The sequence below is a fragment of the Myotis lucifugus genome, unplaced genomic scaffold, assembly GCF_000147115.1.
Source record: "Myotis lucifugus unplaced genomic scaffold, Myoluc2.0 scaffold_3, whole genome shotgun sequence".
Classification (NCBI taxonomy): domain Eukaryota; kingdom Metazoa; phylum Chordata; class Mammalia; order Chiroptera; family Vespertilionidae; genus Myotis; species Myotis lucifugus.
In genome coordinates this window covers 11446704-11466262 of record NW_005871051.1, presented here as the reverse complement: position 1 = coordinate 11466262, position 19559 = coordinate 11446704, and the positions used below count along the sequence as shown (strand labels likewise).

The 19559-nt window shown below is 46.3% G+C and overlaps 2 protein-coding genes across 3 annotated transcripts; both read left to right on the top strand.

Moving 5' to 3' along the window:
- Positions 1–43: 43 nt before the first annotated feature.
- LOC106694338 (gamma-crystallin C) lies at positions 44–2668 on the top strand. The gene is made up of 2 exons (XM_023759334.1): positions 44–1211; positions 2329–2668. The coding sequence occupies exons 1-2, from the start codon at positions 936–938 to the stop codon at positions 2599–2601; spliced, it is 549 nt and encodes a 182-aa protein (XP_023615102.1). The 5' UTR covers positions 44–935; the 3' UTR covers positions 2602–2668.
- Positions 2669–9827: 7159 nt separating this feature from the next.
- On the top strand, positions 9828–12789 carry LOC102430879 (gamma-crystallin F-like). Of its 2 annotated transcripts, XM_023759331.1 has the most exons (4): positions 9828–9836; positions 9921–10163; positions 12245–12247; positions 12517–12789. In XM_023759331.1, the coding sequence occupies exons 1-4, from the start codon at positions 9828–9830 to the stop codon at positions 12787–12789; spliced, it is 528 nt and encodes a 175-aa protein (XP_023615099.1). The 2 variants fall into 2 exon arrangements, with proteins under 2 accessions (XP_023615099.1, XP_006082518.1); XM_006082456.3 differs by lacking the exon at positions 12245–12247.
- The last annotated feature ends 6770 nt before the right edge of the window (positions 12790–19559 follow it).

The following is a 19559-nucleotide window of genomic DNA, read 5'->3' as shown; positions in this document are numbered from 1 at the left end:
CCACAGCCTGGGCATGTGACTCAACCAGGAATAGAATCAGGATCTCCTGGTTCAAAGGCCGACGCTCAATCACTGAGCCACACCAGCCGGCCTCTTTCTTTCTTTATTTTGCTTCTTTCTTTATTTCTTTCTTGTCCTTCATACTATGTACCATGAGGTAAGTACTATAAAATAACTCATTCTCTGAGAGCTTATGTGGCTACTAAGTGGACATTCTCAGTCCACCAAGCTTTGCTCCCTCCCCCAGCCCTGGGAAGCAATCTATAAAACAATAAACGTCCCAGTCATGGACCCAATGACCATAAAAGCCTTTCCCCTGATCCTTATCACAAGTTGACTACCAGCCGCCGATTTCTAGTTACATGGAGTACAAAGGGGAAGTTAGTCGCTGTGCCTTAAAGCATCTGTCAAAACTGGCAAAGACCAGCATCCAGATTCGTGTCCTGTACTCGACTGGCACGTCGTGGACAAAAAGAGAATTTAAGTTAGAGGGTCTCTGTCAAGGGAAATTAGTGGGTGCTGGGCATTCTGCTTCCCCACGGCCCCTCTGGAATTCTGCGGCTCTTCTAGAAAGGTATAGATTTTCCCCAGGAAATACATGGGGCGCAACTGAATTATGTGTGGAGACACAAGCGTTTCAGGTCAAAAGTTCAGACTGACGCGCTGATAAGTTTAGAAAAACACTGGGAACCGAATAAAAGCCACTGTAGGGGCCCAATAGGACACGAACAGGACAGCGTTGGAATATGCCAGAGAATGAGGCTCCATGAATTCCCCTCCTCGCCCCGGACCCCTTTGTGCTGCTCCTGCCAACGCAGCAGCCGCCCATCCACCGACCTCGCTGCATCCCAGCCAACCAGCCATGGGGAAGGTGAGCCGGACACAATGAAATAAGATGGCGGTAAAACCCCCTATACAAGATCGACTGGGGGCAAATGATTTCCCTCGGGGCTGTTCTTCCTTTGCAGATCACCTTCTACGAGGACCGCGGCTTCCAGGGCCGCCGCTTCGAGTGCAGCAGCGACCACCCCAACCTGCAGCCCTACCTCAGCCGCTGCAACTCCATCCGCGTGGACAGCGGCTGCTGGATGCTGTATGAGCGCCCCGACTACCAGGGCCCCCAGTACTTCCTGCGGCGCGGCGACTACCCGGACCACCAGCAGTGGCTGGGCCTCAGCGACGCTGTCCGCTCCTGCCGCCTCATCCCCCAGGTGAGTGTGGCCTGAGGACGATCACGCTGCCTGGGGAGGGGGGGGGGGGGGGGGCCCTCAAGTATTATTGAGGGGCGTTAGGGTGAAGGAGGTTTCCTTTAAAAGCACCCAAGGATTGCCCTGGCCAGGTAGCCCAGTTGGTAAGAGCATCATTCCAATAGCCAAGGTTGCAGGTTTGATCCCTGGTCAGGGCACAAACTGATGTTTCTCTCTTTCTCTCCCCCCTTCCTCTCTCTCTTTCTCTCAAATAAATAAGTAAAAAATTATTAAAAAATAAAATAAAATAAAAGCACCCCAGGATTAAGTGGGCTTTCGATACTTGCCTAAGCTCAAATAGATACTTGCACAAAAACAGCACAGAATACGGGGAAGAATTCACTTAGGGAGTCTGTTTGGTTTTTAATTTTTGTTACCAATAGGTCAATCAAAAGTTGTCTGCAACAAATGTAATAACGTAGTGGGATATAAAGCAAAGCTTGCAAATGGGAAATTGGTTGGACAGAGAAGGCAGTATTTCTAACAAACTAACTTATACCTATAATAAGGGAGTTGATTAGGAACGAAATAGTTTCCATTGTAGACTGGTAGAAATGGAAAACTCTATTGTTAGTGTAGGCTATTCAAAGGTAATGTCCAAGTTTTGGGAAAAGCAGTTGTTCTTAATTTGGAAAATCAGTTGAATTAGGATTCAAGTGACTAAACTAATTTTCACTGAAGTATGTGATTTTTAAAATGCTACTTTAGTGGTAAATTTGTATGTATATAAATTTGGGCGATAACACTCATATTAAAAGAATACTAGTCAAACACTTTACATTATCCCCCTAATATGGGTTTAACACCTAGGAATCAAGGAATTAGGTAATTAGGAGTTAAGAAAACAAGATATTTGAGCTCTAGATTGATTCTAACCCAAACATTGGATCTCTTAAAAATTTCGTCTCCTAGATCTGAAATAGAGAACAGGCATGCAAACATTTGTTAATGTGAGTAGGACACAAACCCATACACAGCATTCACAGCAATCTTAGAGCCTCAGGTTTGACATGGGCAATCCCACGCCCCAACCCACCAAGTTCATCTGTTGTTTGCTTGCTTCTCTCTGTGGGTGGAGCAGACGGGCTCCCACCGGCTGCGGCTGTATGAGAGAGAGGACCACCAAGGCCACATGATGGAGCTGAGCGAGGACTGCTCCTGCATCCAGGACCGCTTCCACCGGGCTGAGGTCCGCTCCCTCCACGTGCTGGAGGGCTGCTGGGTCCTCTACGAGATGCCCAACTACCGGGGGCGGCAGTACCTGCTGAGGCCCCAGGAGTACAGGCGCTCCCACGACTGGGGGGCCACGGATGCTAAGGCTGGCTCTCTGAGGAGGGTGGTGGATTTATACTGAAATCGGTTCACGCTACCATTTTCTCAATTTGGAACCTAATAAAGTATTTCGTCTGTATTGTTGGCAATTGCTGGCTTCTGTTTTTCTTTCATTGTGTGCCAGTTAATTCACCGGTCAATGGTCCCTGACAAAGGAAGCATTTCTAGAGGCCTTTAAGGAGTGAATACGTAGGAGGGGGTTCTAGAAGAGCTTCAAGGTAGAGTGAGTCTTGAGCAGGTTCAGAAGTGGGGGTGGAGAGAGGAGGTAGCTTGCCTGAGAATAGAAGGCAGGTCAACATAGAGAATTGGGAAGGGTGACTGGGGAGAACGGAGCCTTCAGCCTCTGCTTTGAGGAACAACATTCTTTTTGACCCAAGACATGGTTGGAGGCCACAGAGGGTCAGCGATGAGCAGTGAAGAAAAGCCCCCGTGGCAAAAAGCCTGATTATACTACATAAGGACTTGTAGTTAGTTCACTCTCAAGCACAGTACTACGTAACTGATGCCAGGGCTGCCACTGGCCATTGCCAAACTTTTGGACTCAGTTGCAGAACCTCCTTCCTAGTCTAAAATAGCTTCTGATTGGGGTGCACCTCTTGGCCAGGACAGCAGCTGGGCCAAATACTGCGTGAAGGGCAGAAACTGCATCGCTGTACATGACACCAGCTAATACAAAGAAATGGATGAGATACACGTTACTATTTCTTTTTATTATCTATCCTCACCCACGGATATTTTTCTGTTGATTTTTAGGGAGGGTGGAAGAGAGAGAGGGAAAGACAGACAGAGAAACATCAATGTGAGAGAAACATATCAATTGGTTGCCTCCTGCATGAGCCCTGACTAGGACCCCGGCCGGAGAGGAGCCTGCAACCAAGGTACATGCCCCTGACCGGAATTGAACCTGAGACCCTGTGGTCCAAAGGCTGATACTCTATCCACTGAGCAAAACTGGCTAGAGCCACATTACTATTTCAAATAGATGATATAGTGTGCCATAACACATAAAAATTCTTTTGCTATAATAGAACAATCTCAAATCTAAAGGCACATTGAAGAAAGCCGTAATTTTGGGAGCCCTTTGATTGAAGTTAAATCTGCTTGCTCACAAGCAAAGCCCTGCATATTAAAAATATTTTTCAGCCCTAGCCAGTTTTGCTCAGTGGATAGAGCGCCAGCCTGCGGACAGAAGGGTCCCGGGTTCGATTCTGGTCAAGGGCATGTACCTTGGTTGCGGGCACATCCCCAGCAGGGGGTGTGCAGGAGGCAGCTGATCGATGTTTCTCTCCCATCGTTGTTTCTAACTCTCTATCTCTCTCCCTTCCTCTCTGTAAAGAATCAATAACATATATTAAAAAAAATATTTTTCATTCTTTTCATTAGTAAAGAATTTATTTTTAAGTTGAAATTTTCCTTCCAAAGCAAAAACCTCCCATAATCTTACTACTTTACAGATTCTATATATAAAGAAGTGGAGGGAGTCCTTCTGATCCCTTCTTCATTACTAACACTTGTTTACACGGTGAACACCCTTTTCAAAGTTTTCCCTCATTTTGTAGCTATCTCATAAAACACATGCTCTCCCCCGACACACACACACACACACACACACACACACACACACACACAAATGGAATCATGTTGTGTATATTATTCTGCAACTTGCTTTTAACATGTGATATGATATGGACATAAATCTAGGTCAGTCCCTTATTCTGTTAAGCAGAAGCATTGTATTCCATTGTTTGGAGGGTCCCTAGATTATTTCACCATTTATCTGCTGGTGACGGGCTTTTCCAAAGTTGGTTTTACAAACAAGGCTGCAAAGAATATTGTACATATACCTTTATCCACGCATGTCATAATTTTTGGAGGATGGAGACCTAGAAGTGAGACTGCCTGCTCACAGCACAAGATATTTTTTATTTAAAAGACTCTGCCCAACCCGGGCAGTGTTGGTCAGTGATTGAGCATGGACCTATGAACTAGGAGGTCATGGTTTGATTCCTAGTCCAGGCACATGCCCAGATTATGGGCTCAATCCCCAGTGTGGGGCATGTAGGAGGCAGTTGATCAATGAGTCTCTTTCATCATTAATGTTTCTATTTCTCTCTCCCTCTCCCTTCCTCTCTGAAATCAATAAAAACATATTTAATAAATAAATAAATAAATAAATAAATAAAAGACTCTGCCCAATTACTAGCCACCAGAAATTATAACTTCTTTGAGTTAGAGTCTTCACCATTTATTGAGCATCTGCCATAGGCTTGCCAGATGTGGCACTGGGGATGGAAAAAACAACCAAAACAAACAAATGAAAGGCATTGCCCCTACCACCACAGAGCTCTATAAAAAATACTAAATATGAACACTAAATAATAAGTATATAATCATGTGATAGAATCAAGTCCTGCCCAAGTATTACTTAATACATAGGCAATCACTTTTGTTTATCAAGTACTTTTACTTAGTACTTTTAAGTCATCCTGTAATAACCTACTAGGGGAAATGAATGGAGCAATATTTATTTACATATTTCACATAATATATGTTTTCATTCCTTAACATTTTGGGGGGGACAAGTGTTTTCTTGGTAGGACATACACATTTATCCTTACACATCTAACTTTTTGGAGACACTTTTTTTTCCTGCTTTGGAAAAACATCTCCAATGAAAATAGTTTCCTGTGAATAGAAATAAAACTGTCCTTGCCACAAGAGACAAAGGGCCACACAGGAGCAGCCACTCTGCCTTTGTCCTTTCGGCTGGGGAACTGGAGGCCAGAAAAAAGCTGCTCACCAATTCTCTACCACTTCCTACTCTCACTGTCTTCCTTTCTTTTTGCCCCTCCTTCCACCACCACCCTCCATCTCCTCCTTTCTGCCCTTTTATTTTTCTGTCTAGCCAACTGGTTTTATATTATTCTGCAACTTGCTTTTAACATGGACATAAATCTAGGTCAGTCCCTTATTCTGTTAAGCAGAAGCATTGTATTCCATTGTTTGGAGGGTCCCTAGATTATTTCACCATTTATCTGCTGGTGACGGGCTTTTCCAAAGTTGGTTTTACAAACAACTTTGAGTTAGAGTCTTCATAATTTGATTATGAAGTCTAAATAAAAAGAGTCTTCATAGAGTCTCCCTCTCCCTTCCTCTCTGAAATCAATAAAAATATATTAAATAAATAAATAAATAAATAAATAAATGACTCTGCCCAATTACTAGCCACCAGAAATTATAACTTCTTTGAGTTAGAGACTTCACCATTTATTGAGCATCTGACATAGGCTTGCCAGATGTGGCACTGGGGATGAAAAAAACAATTTATGTATAAGGCTAGGGTACTAGCAAAATGAATTTTACAATGTATCCCTCATGCTTTGGAGACATTTTAACAATGATCCAGAGCTACAAAAGCTTCTGTGCCAAGAGGGCTTGAGACTCACATATAAATCTTCTCAGGAAGAGAAATTCTAATAACAATACAAACATTTTGTAAATGACTTATTTTCTCTCATGCAAAATTACAATGAGCTTGCAACCCAGCAAGAAATGACCATTTTCTTCCTTAGAATTCCAAAAAAGAAATGTGAGAAACCAGCCTCCAATCACATTTTTTACGGTCAGTTTGTGCCTTTACTTCCATAAAGGGTTCTGAGAATAATAACGATGGGTGATAGTTAATGGCAGACAAGGATGAAGAAGCTTGAGTCATACTACTTCAGTTAAAATGGAAATGTCATGTGATGAAGAGTACAACAGTTGTAAAACTATCTAGTAATTAATGAAGAACACTATATATTTTCCAGTTTTGAGCTACAACTGCCATAAAGTTTTAAATGTACAGCATAACGACTTGGCTTATATATAAGAAACATTATCTTGAAAGTGAAAAAATTAGCTTGATCCAAGTAGCTTTTACACTAGACAAATTAAACCTATTACTTACAACACCTGTGAAAAAACTGAGATTAAGTTAAATTAAATAACATGGCCAGGGTCCCACAGTTAGAAGAGGCAAGGATGAGACTGTAGCTCAGGTTTGTTCCAGGTTCTTAACTGCTATGCTGGCCCTAATATGGGGAGTTCAATGGAGAAATAATTTCTGAAATAACCCTAGGATAGGATTTTGAAACATTATAACAAACAGATCCCCTATACAAATGTTCGCTATATTTTTCATATTCTTTAAATCAAGTGGTTCTCAGTATTTTAGATTTCCCAGACCAATGGGGACCAACATAGGATCACCAATTTTAATGATCCAAGGTCATTTAAAATTAAAAACAAAACAACACAAACGTGAAACTAAGCACCATCTATTTGTACATCCTTTTATAAAAGAAAAAAAAATTTACAAAAGGAGATTTTTAACCCCAAAACACACAAGTTGCTAATAAAGTATGGTTCAGACCAAGAGAGAATGCTTGAGAACTTTGACGTATAGTTTTTTGTTTTAATTTGGTAAAAACTGATAGAAACTGAGTAGAGTTTGAAAACTCTTGTTTGTGGTTGCCCTCAATACCTTCAGGGGCCAGGGAGATGATGTAAATAAGTGAAACAGCCTCCTATAAGACAACAAGGAGTGATGGGGAGTGAAGGGAAAGTGTGGACTAACCTAAAACATTACAAAAACAGCCCAGCCGGGCATGGCTCAGTGGTTGAGCATCGACCTATGAACCAGGAGGTCACATGCCCAGGTTGTGGGCTCGATCCTCAGTGTGTGTCATGCAGGAGGCAATTGATCACTGATTCTCTCTCATCATGGATATTTCTCTCTCTCTCTCTCTCTCTCTCTCTCTCTCTCTCTCTCTCTCTTCCTCTCTGAAATAAAAAAATATTTTAAAAAATTACAAAAAACAAAATATCTAAACACTGTGCCAACCAAATAAAACACATCTCCAGGTCCACAGCCTCGGGGTTAGCAGTTCTCATCGTGAAAACTGGGAAGAGCCACAAACAATGAACATCACAGTAGTCCCCCACGAATCCTCTAAGTCTAACCCCATGAAATTCCCTGGTTTCATGTGAGCCCACAGAACCCAACCATGAAGCCTGAAGCTTGGAAAGAGAGGAGAAGAAACCCAACAATGACTAATATTAAATTTTCTCTCCATCCCAGTGGAGATAAATAAGACTTAGATTCATAAACTATTTTGAATTATAGAAAATAAGAAAGTGCTATTTCTCAGATACGTCATTTTGTAGACTATTTACTCCAATTACACAAACCATTGCCCTGCATGCAGCAAACTCCTAACCTGAACTAGTTTCTTTCTCCTTCACTTTTGTTTGAAACCACCTGAATGTTTAGGGAGTGACAAAGGGTTACTTACTTCCTGGACTGGAGCTCAGACAACAGAGATCCTGTTCCTTATCTCCTGTTCTCCCTCCAAAGACAGTCCCCACCAGTCATTCCCGACAACTAGCACAGAGCACTGCTCCTATGCTGCAGGTGTAAGGATTCTCCGGTCTTAACGTATGTTCACTCAGCACACTAAGTACAACCTGGAGCTTAGGTCTAACTCACATTTGTCCCTCCCAGAATTGTCTGGAGAGCATTGAAATGAAGCCACATCTTGGCCCAAGACATACACTTTTCAGTTCTATGAGAAGGGTTGGGTTTTCCCCCCAGGCTGAAATAAAGCCTTCTCCCTTCCTAGTTTATGAAAAAACAAGCTCAAAGTCCCTTGTTTCAGTCCCCCAAATGTATCTTAAATTTCAGTTGTAACTGGTCAGTGGAGGTGGTGGTCCCCACACGCTCCCCCCCCCCCCCACTCCTCTATAAGCCCTCTGGGACTCTTCGCATTTGGTTCTCGCTCATATTTTACTGTTTTCATCTGTCAACACTCTCCCCACAGAAACAGTTCTCAGCAAAATGATGATTTAAAACATTTTTTTGATTATTCTATTTTTTAAATTTTTAATTAAAATGATGATTTTTATTCTTTAGATTCTGGCTGCTTATTTTTCACTATAAGTAACTTTGGAAACACATGCCTTTATGTAGTGAATAACAAGTACTGAACTCATCATATTGTACACAGTTGGTGTTTAATGAATAAATCTCGACTTTACAAAGATTGATGACCCAAGTCAGGACAAAGCATTTCCAAGAGACAACATAGGATTGTGGGTAATTCTTTGAGCATGAAAGAGGTGCTCTTTCCACTCCAGTGCTCTTTCCTGTCCGTCGAACCATTCACTTCCAGGCCGAGAAATACTTCCTTAAGTCTTCCCAGCGTCCCAGCTCTAGGCTTCATCCCACCACCCACCCCATTCCAGCTGGGGCTCTGGGTCTCCCCGTAACTAATTTCCTGTGAGTCAAAAGCCTCCTGCCCTCTAGTCCCCAGAGAACAAAGGTGCATCTAGATCCCTCCAGAAACCATTTCTTGGGAATTTGGTTTTATTTTTTAAGGATCTAGTAGGCCATCTATTTTTTGTTTTGTTTTAAACATATTACTTTTTCTTTATTTCCTTAAACTTAGAAATGTCCCTTTTAGAAAGACGATTCTGAGGTTAAGCATTTTACAGCTTAATCCCCTTTAACTCACAATTAGCCAAGATAACACATCTAATCCTCTCTACTTCCCCGTGTGGCTGCAACAAAATGAAAACCAGACCCAACACCGAAGCTCTGAGCCTGCTGTGTTCGTGTGGTTCTGTTTGTTTGCTTACCAGCTGAAAGCGTGAAATCCTGTGAACTCCCTGGGTCAACATCCCAATTTCCTACCCTCTTTAGGGAGGAAGTTGTCTTAAAGGACTAATTTGAAATTCAACACTCAGTGAAAGTCATTTTCTTCCTGGTAATTAGTATTCGATGTTGCACCTAAGCAATATGATCATTTTACAGATTATTTCACATAAGAAGGCCCTGTCTTTTTTTTCCTCTCCCACGTACACTTTTTTGTTTTTCCCCAACCTATACAAACAACAGTGTAGACTACATACGAAAAGGCTGAAGCTCCGCTTCTATTATTAAATAGACAATGCCCCAAAGACTTTTTTTTCCAAATACACTCCACAGCATCAACCAATAATAGCGACTCGAATACTCCAGAGAGAATGGGACCAACACCCACAATAAGGCCCCTGGACTATGACAGCAAAGAGAACAAAGCGAACACGAATTGCCCTCCTCACCCGGGGCCCCTTTTGTGCTGCTCCTGCCAACGCAGCAGCCGGCTGCTATATAGACCCGCTGCCCGCTGCCGCCCCTCCACCGGCCCGCACGTCCATCCACCAGCCATGGGGAAGGTGAGCCGGGCGCGCAGGCCGGCGGGGGCCCCTGCAGACCCGGCGGGGCCCGGGCCGCTGAGCCTCTCCTTCCCTTCCTTGCAGATCACCTTCTACGAGGACCGCGGCTTCCAGGGCCGCCGCTTCGAGTGCAGCAGCGACCACCCCAACCTGCAGCCCTACCTCAGCCGCTGCAACTCCATCCGCGTGGACAGCGGCTGCTGGATGCTGTATGAGCGCCCCGACTACCAGGGCCCCCAGTACTTCCTGCGGCGCGGCGACTACCCCGACCACCAGCAGTGGCTGGGCCTCAGCGACGCTGTCCGCTCCTGCCGCCTCATCCCCCAGGTGAGTCCGGTCCCCGGTCCCTCTGCGCCCTCCAGTCACACCCCCCCGCCCCTCACCCTGCAGGGCCGTTGTCTGCGTTTTCTGTCTGTAATGTTCTCTTCCCCTTTATTAGTATCATTAAGGTTTCTTCCATTGAAAAAGTATGCGATGCAATGCTTTTTTTAAATTTATTTTTTTTTTATTTCAGAGAGAGGAAGGGAGAGGGGGAGAGAGATAGGAACATCAATGATGAGAGAGAATCCTTGATGGGCTGCCTCTAGCACGACCCCCACTGGGGATGGAGCCTGCAAGCTGGGCATGTGCCTTGACCGGTAATCAAACAGAGACCTCCTGGTTCATAGGTCAGTGCTCAACCACTGAACCACGCTGGCTGGGCTGTGATGGATGGCTTTTAATTGAAAATTTTATTTCACTTTGTTAAAATTAAATTGACCTCCATTGGGCAAAAGGACGGCGCGATATTGTTCAGAGTGTCAAGGCCCACAGGTGGTGACTGAGCAACTCCTTACTACCAGGCGGCCTTAGGATAGTGCCTGGGACTGTTCTCTCTTTTCCTCATCTGTAAAACGGGGCCAGTGGGAGTCACTAATTCCTACAGTTCTCATGAGGATGAAAGGAACTTATCTTACACATGACAGGCCACTCCTCCCCCCAAATATAAACCCTCCAGTCCTGCCTTTTTATTGGGCAAAACAGGTCACCAACAACGTGATTCCAACAGCTCCTGCAAAGCCCTCTCTTACCCGAACCTCGCCCCAGCAGCCTGAATTCCACCCTTAGGGATCCTCTGATTTGCCTATGACAGAGTCTTGGGGGAAATGTACCACTTTTGTGAAGTTTGAAACCCCCTCCGAGGGTCGAATGCCTTGATCGGACCCAGACTGCCATGAGGAGCCTGGAAATCGGGGCACACCCTTTGCAGCCCTGGCTCTTCTGATCACAGACTGCAAGCTCTGGCCTTCGTTTCTCATCAAAGAGGAAAAGGCTGATAATGTTGCTCCACAGGTGCCAGGATCAAATTAGGAATCATACCTGTGAGTCCTTTACGGACCACGGAAGATGCATTATCACAGTCTTTTATTCGGCAGAATGAATTGCTGATGAGAGCCTTCTGTGGCAAAGAGGATTTCATGGCAGAAGGAGGAAGACGCTGAATGGGTACCTGCTGGGTAGGAACAAGCAGATAAAAGAACAAGGGCTCAAGGAAAGACAGGATTGGCTCAGCACTAACCGCTTACCTTTCCATTCCTCCAAAGGTTTTATAATCTCTTGATCTGTAAAGGCCTCTTTCATGATCTTGAGCTTCCATTTGTATTAATTACCCAAAACTGCTTTGTTGGAACATATATTAGAGCTGAGAACAGAAACCTAATCTTTATAATGGTGCCCACTTGTCAAAATTTTAAGAGTAACAGGACTTAACATAGAAAGGAAGATATTAAGGAACTGCCTATGCATAATTGCCACCAGTCTGTGCCTGACTTTGGGGAAAGCAATTAGACTTTTTCTGTCGCTAGCTTCTTATAATACTCTCAAGAGTCAAAATAATGCCTGGCTGGCGTAGCTCAATGGTTGAGCATCAACCTATGAACCCGGAGATCACGGTTCGATTCCCAGTCTGGACACATGCCCTGGTTGTGGGCTTGATCCCCAGGAGGGGTCGTGCAGGAGGCAGCCCATCAATGATTCTTTCTCATCATTGATGTACCTATTCCTCTCCCCCTTCCCCTTCCTTTCTCTGAAACCAATAAAAACAAATTTAAAAAATAAATATAATGAAGTCTTTTGAAAAAGAGTCAAAATAATGCCATTTGGCAGTGATATATTTGTCTTTTTATTTTTTATTATTTTATATCATCCAGTATGCAGAGCCCCAGAAGACCATAAGTCTATGAAGGAGAGAGCAAACCAAATATATAAAAGTGTTATTTAAAAATGGTACTAAAGCTCTGGCCGAACGATTCAGTTGGTTGGAGTATCATTCCGTACATTGATGTTTTTCTCTCACTCTCCCCGCTTCCTCCCTCTATACATATCTTTAGTGAAATTTTTTTTAAAAGGATGGTACTAAATAGAGCCAGCATGTATGGTCGATATAGGTTGTGACCCAAAAAACTCTAGGGAGCACCATTCATCTCATGGGCTCCATGAATACTGACTTTTTGAGTTTTAGAGTATACACCCTCTCCAACTGTACACAGCAGCCCTGGTAGCAGAAGTCTCTTTCTTTAACGTGTTCAGCTTTGATACAGAAAAGATAAAGACATGTCCACCTCCCCAGAGCTGTGTGGGATTGGTTGCTACCGGCTGGGTTTTCTGACTTTTCCTCGTCGGCCGATTGCTGAATCCACAGAGCAGCTCCCACAGGATCAGACTGTACGAGAGGGAGGACTGCAGAGGCCAGATGGTGGAGATCGCGGAGGACTGCTCCTCTCTCCAGGACCGCCTGCACTTCCAGGAGGTCCACTCCTGCAGCGTGCTGGAGGGCTGCTGGGTCCTCTACGAGATGCCCAGCTACCGGGGGCGGCAGTACCTGCTGCAGCCGGGGGAATACAGGCGCTCCCACGACTGGGGGGCCGCCAGCGCCCGGGTGGGCTCCCTGAGGAGGGCCACGGATTTCTACTGAAAGGTTTTTCCTCTACCCTTTCCTCCCTCTGGAAACTAATAAACTATTTCCTGTGTGTTTCATGCAGCCATGCAGTCCTGTTTTCCTTTCAGGCTCCTTCGAAGGGCTCAGCAAAAGTCAAGCTGGAATAATGTGCACTCTCTTACACGTATTAGAGGAAAGGGTGGTGTGGGGAGCCGTTAAGAGCACAGCCTCTGGGGCCAGAATGCCTGGGTCAAGTCCATGTCCCAGCTCTAGGTGACCGGGCAAGCTACTTAGCATTTCTGTGCTTTCACTTCCTAATTTGGAAAATTTGGGGTAACAGCCCTGTTCGGTGCAGTTCAGTTGGTTGGAGCATCATCCCTTACACCAGTGGTTCTCAGTCTTCCTAATGCCCCGACCCTTTAATACAGTTCCTCATGTTGTGGTGACCCCCAATTACATTGTTACAAATTGAACATAATTAAAGCATAGTGATTAATCACAAAAACAATCTGTAATTATATATGTGTTTTCTGATGGTCTTAGGCGACCCCTGTGAAAGGGTCGTTCGACCCCCAAAGGGGTCTCGACCCACAGGTTGAGAACCGCTGCCTTACACCCAAAGGTGGCAGGTTCAATTCCCGGTCAGGATATGTATGTAGCTTGGGGGTTCAATTCCCAGTCAGGGCTTGTATGTAGCTTTCAGGTTCAATTCCCGGTGATGGTGCGTGCGGGAGGCAGCCGATCTATGTTTCTCACATGGATTCTTCTCTTTCTCTCCACCCAGAAGGAAGGTAAGAGTGGTTTAAAAGCCTTTTCCAAAATCATGAATGGTAAGAGATTATTTTGCACCTTTAAATATAGTTTGCTATGCAGTGTAGTCAGAGCATACTTATAATTTAGCCAAAGCGCTCGTTGAGCAAGGGTAAATATTGTTTTGAGGGCTTCGTGACACGTCATAAGCATTTCATAAAAGAAGCTGAAGAGTGGCCTGACAATTGTTGGGTGTTCACTGGCTGGGGTGGCCCTTTCCAGCGGCTGGGCCTTTAGCAGAGCCTCTTGTCTTCTTCCTCCATCTCAGCACCTGACAGATCCACTTCTAATGTGTGAACCTTTGGGTTCATGAGCAAGATGGATCCCACTCTTGTTCAAATATTTCCTCTACTTCACCTTCTAGTTCAACTCCTGTTCACTTGTGATTCCAACTCTTTTTTATACACTTCACATTTTTCTTATCATTGTATGTACAGGATATGAATTGCTGGACAGACGTCTTCATTAATATCCTTTAGAAAACAAAAGATTTGGATTTCTAGTCCAAATCTCATTGGCTAACTTCCTGTGTTCCTCTACCCCTCTCTCATCTCACTGGTCTTAAAGTACCCCAGATCAATCTAAGCGTATTCGGAGATGACAAGCAGTATGCAGATAATAACAGTGCCTCCTCCACTGCCCATCCTTGCATTTAAAAGCCACAACCAATCGATGTGTCTCTTTCACATCGTTGTTTCTGTCTCTCCCTCTCCCTCCCACTCTCTCTAAAAATCAATGGAAAAAATATCCTCGGGTGAGGATAATAAAAAAATAAAAAATAAAAGCCACAACCTCGGCTCTCTAGAATAACACCCAAGCTGTGTGTCTTGAGGGTGCCTTGAACAGTATCCTCCAAGTGATGTTTGTCTCTGCCTGAACTCTCCTGCTCCCAGCTTCCTCTGGTCTGAGAGGTGAGAATTGGGAGCTGTTGATGTAGCTCAGCAATATCCTCTGGGCTTTGCTAAGCATTCCAGAACACCTGGGCCATGTGTCCCACCTGGAAGGGGAGCGCTGCCAGGCAGCCCAGGCCCCAGAGCCCCCCGACACTCCAGCTTTGAAATGTACCCTCTCCCTCCCCCTCAGACTTTGTGGCCACCTGCCTCTCCCTCTCAGGGTCCTGGCTTAGAAAATAAGATAAATCCTGTCTTAATCTCAACATCTTTTCATTCCATGAAATCAAACTAGCCCATTCTCAACTGTCTTACCGTCAGAGTCTCCATGAGCCAGCACAGAATTGCTCGAGGTGTAGCCCTGGCTGGTGTGGCTCAGTTGGTTGTATGTCATCCCATGCACCCAGAGGTCACCAGTTCGATTCCCAGTCAGAGCACATGCTCAGGCTGCAGGAGGCAGCTGATTTATGTTCTCTCTCTCTCTCTCTCTCTCTCTCAAATCAATAAAAACATTTTTTTAAAAGAATTGCTTGAGGTATAGAAAAACCTCCACACATTTGATGGCCAGAAAATAGACGTGTTCAGAGTATTGTATGTGGCGACCAGGAAAACAGTAGTGTGTTTCTGCTTTAATCTAAGCATCATTCTCCCATAAAAGAAACCAGGGCTCCTAAGGAGAAGTGATTCATTCCAGGGCAGGAGCAGAGAAAAAGACAAGATGAGTCTGGAACACCTCGTGGTACCCAGAAAGTAAGAAAATGCTCAAAGGGAGGGGGCGAGGAGGGGAGAGACGCGGGAAGCAAGCTGGTGCGCGCCTAATGACAAAAGCGGGGACCGTGAGACTGCTGTCTCTCAGCTTGCCCAGGGCTAATGAGGGTTCAGTGTAACTGCCACCCTCCGGGGAGCTTTTAAAAACCGAGACCCGGTGGGAAGAGACCGCTTTCCTGCCCCCTCCTCATTGGAGCCATCAATTTTAACATCTCTATCGGCTCAGGGGCCAACAAAAAAATCCCCCATGTGGTATAACACACACAATGATAATGGCAGAGATAAAACCTAATTGGCCCTGTTGAGTGCCCGTCGCCGCTGAGGTGATTCTCCGCCGAGGCTGATGGCCAGGAAAACACTGCGATTCTTGCAGCATCTGGAATCTATTTGCAGACACGGAGAGCCGCCTTGCTGGCACGTGGCCTGGACGGCGCAGCAGCGAGCAGGGGCTGAGCAGCTGCTGAAAGCACGGCAGCCCGGGAGGCCGGCCTGCTGTTTCCACAATGTTTCTTTCTGCCACGCAGCCAATAATAATAATCGTCCACAGTTATAGCGTTTCCAGCGCCTCTGGCGCCGGGCCAATCATTCACATCCCTCTGCTGGATCCGTCCTTTCCCAACAACCACAGGAGGTCGGTGCTGGCGCGTCTGCTGCATTCGACAAGGATGTGAGTCCAGAACAGGTATGGAGTGACCCGGGGCCACGGACAGGCAGGAGCCGAGCCCGGATTCGGAGCCAGGGCTCTCTGACTGCAGAATCCTCGCATTTCACAGCCCCTCCGTGCGGGGTCAGGACACGCGTTAGCACAGGAAGGTGGGGTGGGGGACAGGAGCCGGTGTATTCCCTGGATGCGGCGTTTCTAGCGGTGATTTGCCAGAAGGAAAGGGGCAGAGGGAGAGGCAGAGACAGGGCCCCACCTAGAGGACTGGACACAGAAGGGAGGGATCTTTGAAACGAGAAACAGCTGCTCAGGAGAGTTCAGGCCTGTAACACTCAAGAAATCAGACTGGATTTGTCATTTCTGTCGTTTTAGGGATCATCAGCAAGAGGATAAAAGGTGTGGCTAGCTGAGTTCCTGCGTCCAAAAAACATTCTTGTAGCACATTTGCAGGCCTGGAGGCAACAGTGAGCACCCCTGCCCGCCCCCTCTTCCCCCCCCATGGCAATCCTGCTTCGTCTGGGAGGAAAGGGTTTGATAAACCATCGCTCATGTTCCAGGGCATGATACCATCGGGCATTGGCAGGGTTTTCTCAAAAGATCACCTGCACTGTTACACAGGGAAGAGCGCGAAGAAGTGCTGCGAAGTCCCAGTAAGCTGCCCTCGGCCAGGGAGCGTTAAGGATGCTTTCCAATAACAGGAACCTGTCTCTGTGCTCCCGATGAGAGAGGACAGAGCAGCTGGACCACAACCAACTGTCTTGTTCATCAGGGAGAAGCCGGGCCACTCTGCCCCTTCGAAGGAGGGGCTAGCTTGAGTCTGTGAGAGCAGGCCAGGGACCCCTCCTATGACAGGGGGATTTAGAAATGGGAGTGGGTCCCCTGTTGAAAAATTTAAATTTTTTTTTTTCAATTACAGTTTACTTTCAGTATTATTTTGTATTAATTTCAGGTATACAGCGTAGTAGTTAGATAATCATATACTTTACAAAGTGTTTCCCCCGATATTTCCAGTGCCCACGTGGGACTGTGCATAGTTATTAAATATATATTTTTATTTAATCTTCACCCGAGAATATTTTTCCACTGATTTTTAGAGAGAGTGGAAGAGAGAGGGAAAGACAGAGAGAAATATCGATGTGAGAGAAACACATCGGTTGGTTGCCTCCTGCATGTGCCCTGGCCAGGCCCAGGCTGGGGAGAAGCCTGCAACCGAGGCACGTGCCCTTGATCGGAATCGAACCCGGGACCCTTCCATCTGCAGGCCGACACTCTATCCACTGAGCCAAACCGGCTAGGGCTACAATATTGTTGACTATATTCCCTATGCAGTACTGTACATTCTTGTGACTATTTTGTAACTCTCAATCCCTTCACCTTTTCACCCAGTTTCCCAACCTCCCTCCCCTCTGGCAACCATCAATCCGTTCTCTGTATCTCTGTTAAATTTTTTAAAAAAGACAAAAAATTGTGTCAGCCAAGAATGGGAAACCCATGTGGGTATCATATGATTATTGTTAATTATCTTGAGTTGAAAATGTTATGGACTTTTTGGTTTTTTTGGAAAAGGGCAAGTTTCGTTCCTTGCAGGACTAGGAGTCCTGAGATCTTTGAAGACAAAACAAAGAGAAAACTTCAGCTGGAAGCAGAAGCTGAGAAGAGCCAGGGAAAAGTGAGCGTACCCCGGAGGCGCGGGGTTCCTGGCGGGAGGGGAGCAGAGAAGGGCTCCTCCTCCCACGAGCACTGACTGTGTGAACCGCCGACTTCCAGGGAGAAGCACACAGGCTGGTGGGTCTGAGTCCTCACAGTGTTCAAGACCAGACAAGACGCGGCAACACAACGTCCCGGCAGCGCCTAGAGATGCGTCAATCAAAGGGATAACAGGAGCTGGAGAAAGAGGGACGTGGAGACCTGGCCAGGTGCCAGGAGCACACCGGCTGGGCTGCTGCTCCAGTCTGGGCTGCTGGCCCAGCAGGGAACTCAGGCAAGAAGCGGATGCTGGTCAAATGTCACCCCTGCTCGAGGGAGAGGAGGCTAGTGGGCAGGGAGCTTGATGTCCAGTGGGAATCTGGGGTTTTGTTCACCTCCATTGCTTCTTTTTATTGTTGTTGTTAATCCTCACCGAATATATTTTTCCATTGATTTTTAGAGGGAGGAGAAGGGAGAGAGACAGAGAGAGAAACATTGATGTGAAGGAGACATATCAATGGGTTGCCTTCACATACACCCTGATCAGTCTGCAACCGAGGTACATGCCCTTGACTGGAATCGAACTTGGGCCCCTTCAGTCCACCGGCCAATGCTCTTTTAACTGAGCCAAACTGGCTAGAGCTCATTGATTTTTAGAGAGAGTGGGAGGGAGGGGGGAGGGGGGGAGAGAAACACCAATGTGAGAGAGAAATATTAATTGATTGCCTCCTGCATGTGCCCCAATTGGGGCTGGGGGTCAAACCTTAACTGGGAATCAAACCCGAGACCCTTCGGTGTGTGGGCTAATGCTCCAACCACTGAACCACAGTGGTCAGAGCTCACCTCCATTGCTTCTGGGATCACTGGCTGTAACCTGTGTTGGGTCCTAAGTGACCAGCCTTTTTAATATCTTGGTGAGCCCACTCTCTCCTTGGCTTGATAATTAGAAGAGCAGAGCCTGCAGGCCACGGGTATCGCTGGCAGCTGGGATGCTTAAGCAAGTAGGGATTGGGCCCAGACACAGGTGAAGACCTGCTATGCCAGCCACACATTCACTCAAGCAATAGTTCAACACGGGTTAACCGAGCACCTATTATATCCCAGGTCCCAGTGCTGCTGAGTTAAGCAGAGGAATTTCAGAGACGGTGAGATGGTACTGCCATTAAAGCGATGGGGAAGGAGCTGACGTTGATCGTTGATCAAGCCCTTACCTGCCAATCACCATAGCAGGTTCTGGGAATGCTCGGAGGAATAAGGGCCTTTCCCCTTTAGGAGCTCAGAGTCCAGCAGGAGAGCCAGCCCACAATTCACTTGAGGTAAAATGCACTTAACTGGGAGGCGCTGGGGACGTGAAGGGCTTTGAGGCGCAGAAGAAGCCCGCGAACTCTTCCTGGGTAAGTAAGGAGAACCTCAGAGCGGGATTTCTATTTCCCTGGGGCACTGACCTTGGAGAAGGATTTTAAATAAGAGTGAGAACTTAGCAATTGAGAAAGAGCAGAAGGACGCTGATAGCACCAGAACAGCCTGAGACAGGGTGAACGCAGAGCTATGGCCGGGCCTGGTGCCTTGGCGGGCAGAGAGGAGCCAGCATGGCTGGAGGAGTGGGTATCAGGAGTGGGGGAGGCCCAGGGCCAGGGAAGACACTGGGAAGGTGGGTGGAGCAGGGCAGGGGTACTTGCAGATCACAGGGGACCAGGGAAGGCATTCAGCAGGCTGGTGCCATTGGACCTGTTTCCTTAACGACAAAGGACAGACAAGTGGGAGAAGGGACGCATGCAGGGAACCCAGGGAACCCCAAGAGTATCCGCAGGGAACTGGGCCACCTACACATGGTCCTGCCCCTTAGGGGCAGCTGGCCATACCCCCTGCCTCCTGGGGAAAGGAAGGCCCAGGGTGTCAGGATCTTCCAACTTTTCATGAAAATCTAGAATTGTACCTTCTGACGTTAACTATCCTCCCACCACCTTGACTTTTAATACTGGCTTAAAGTT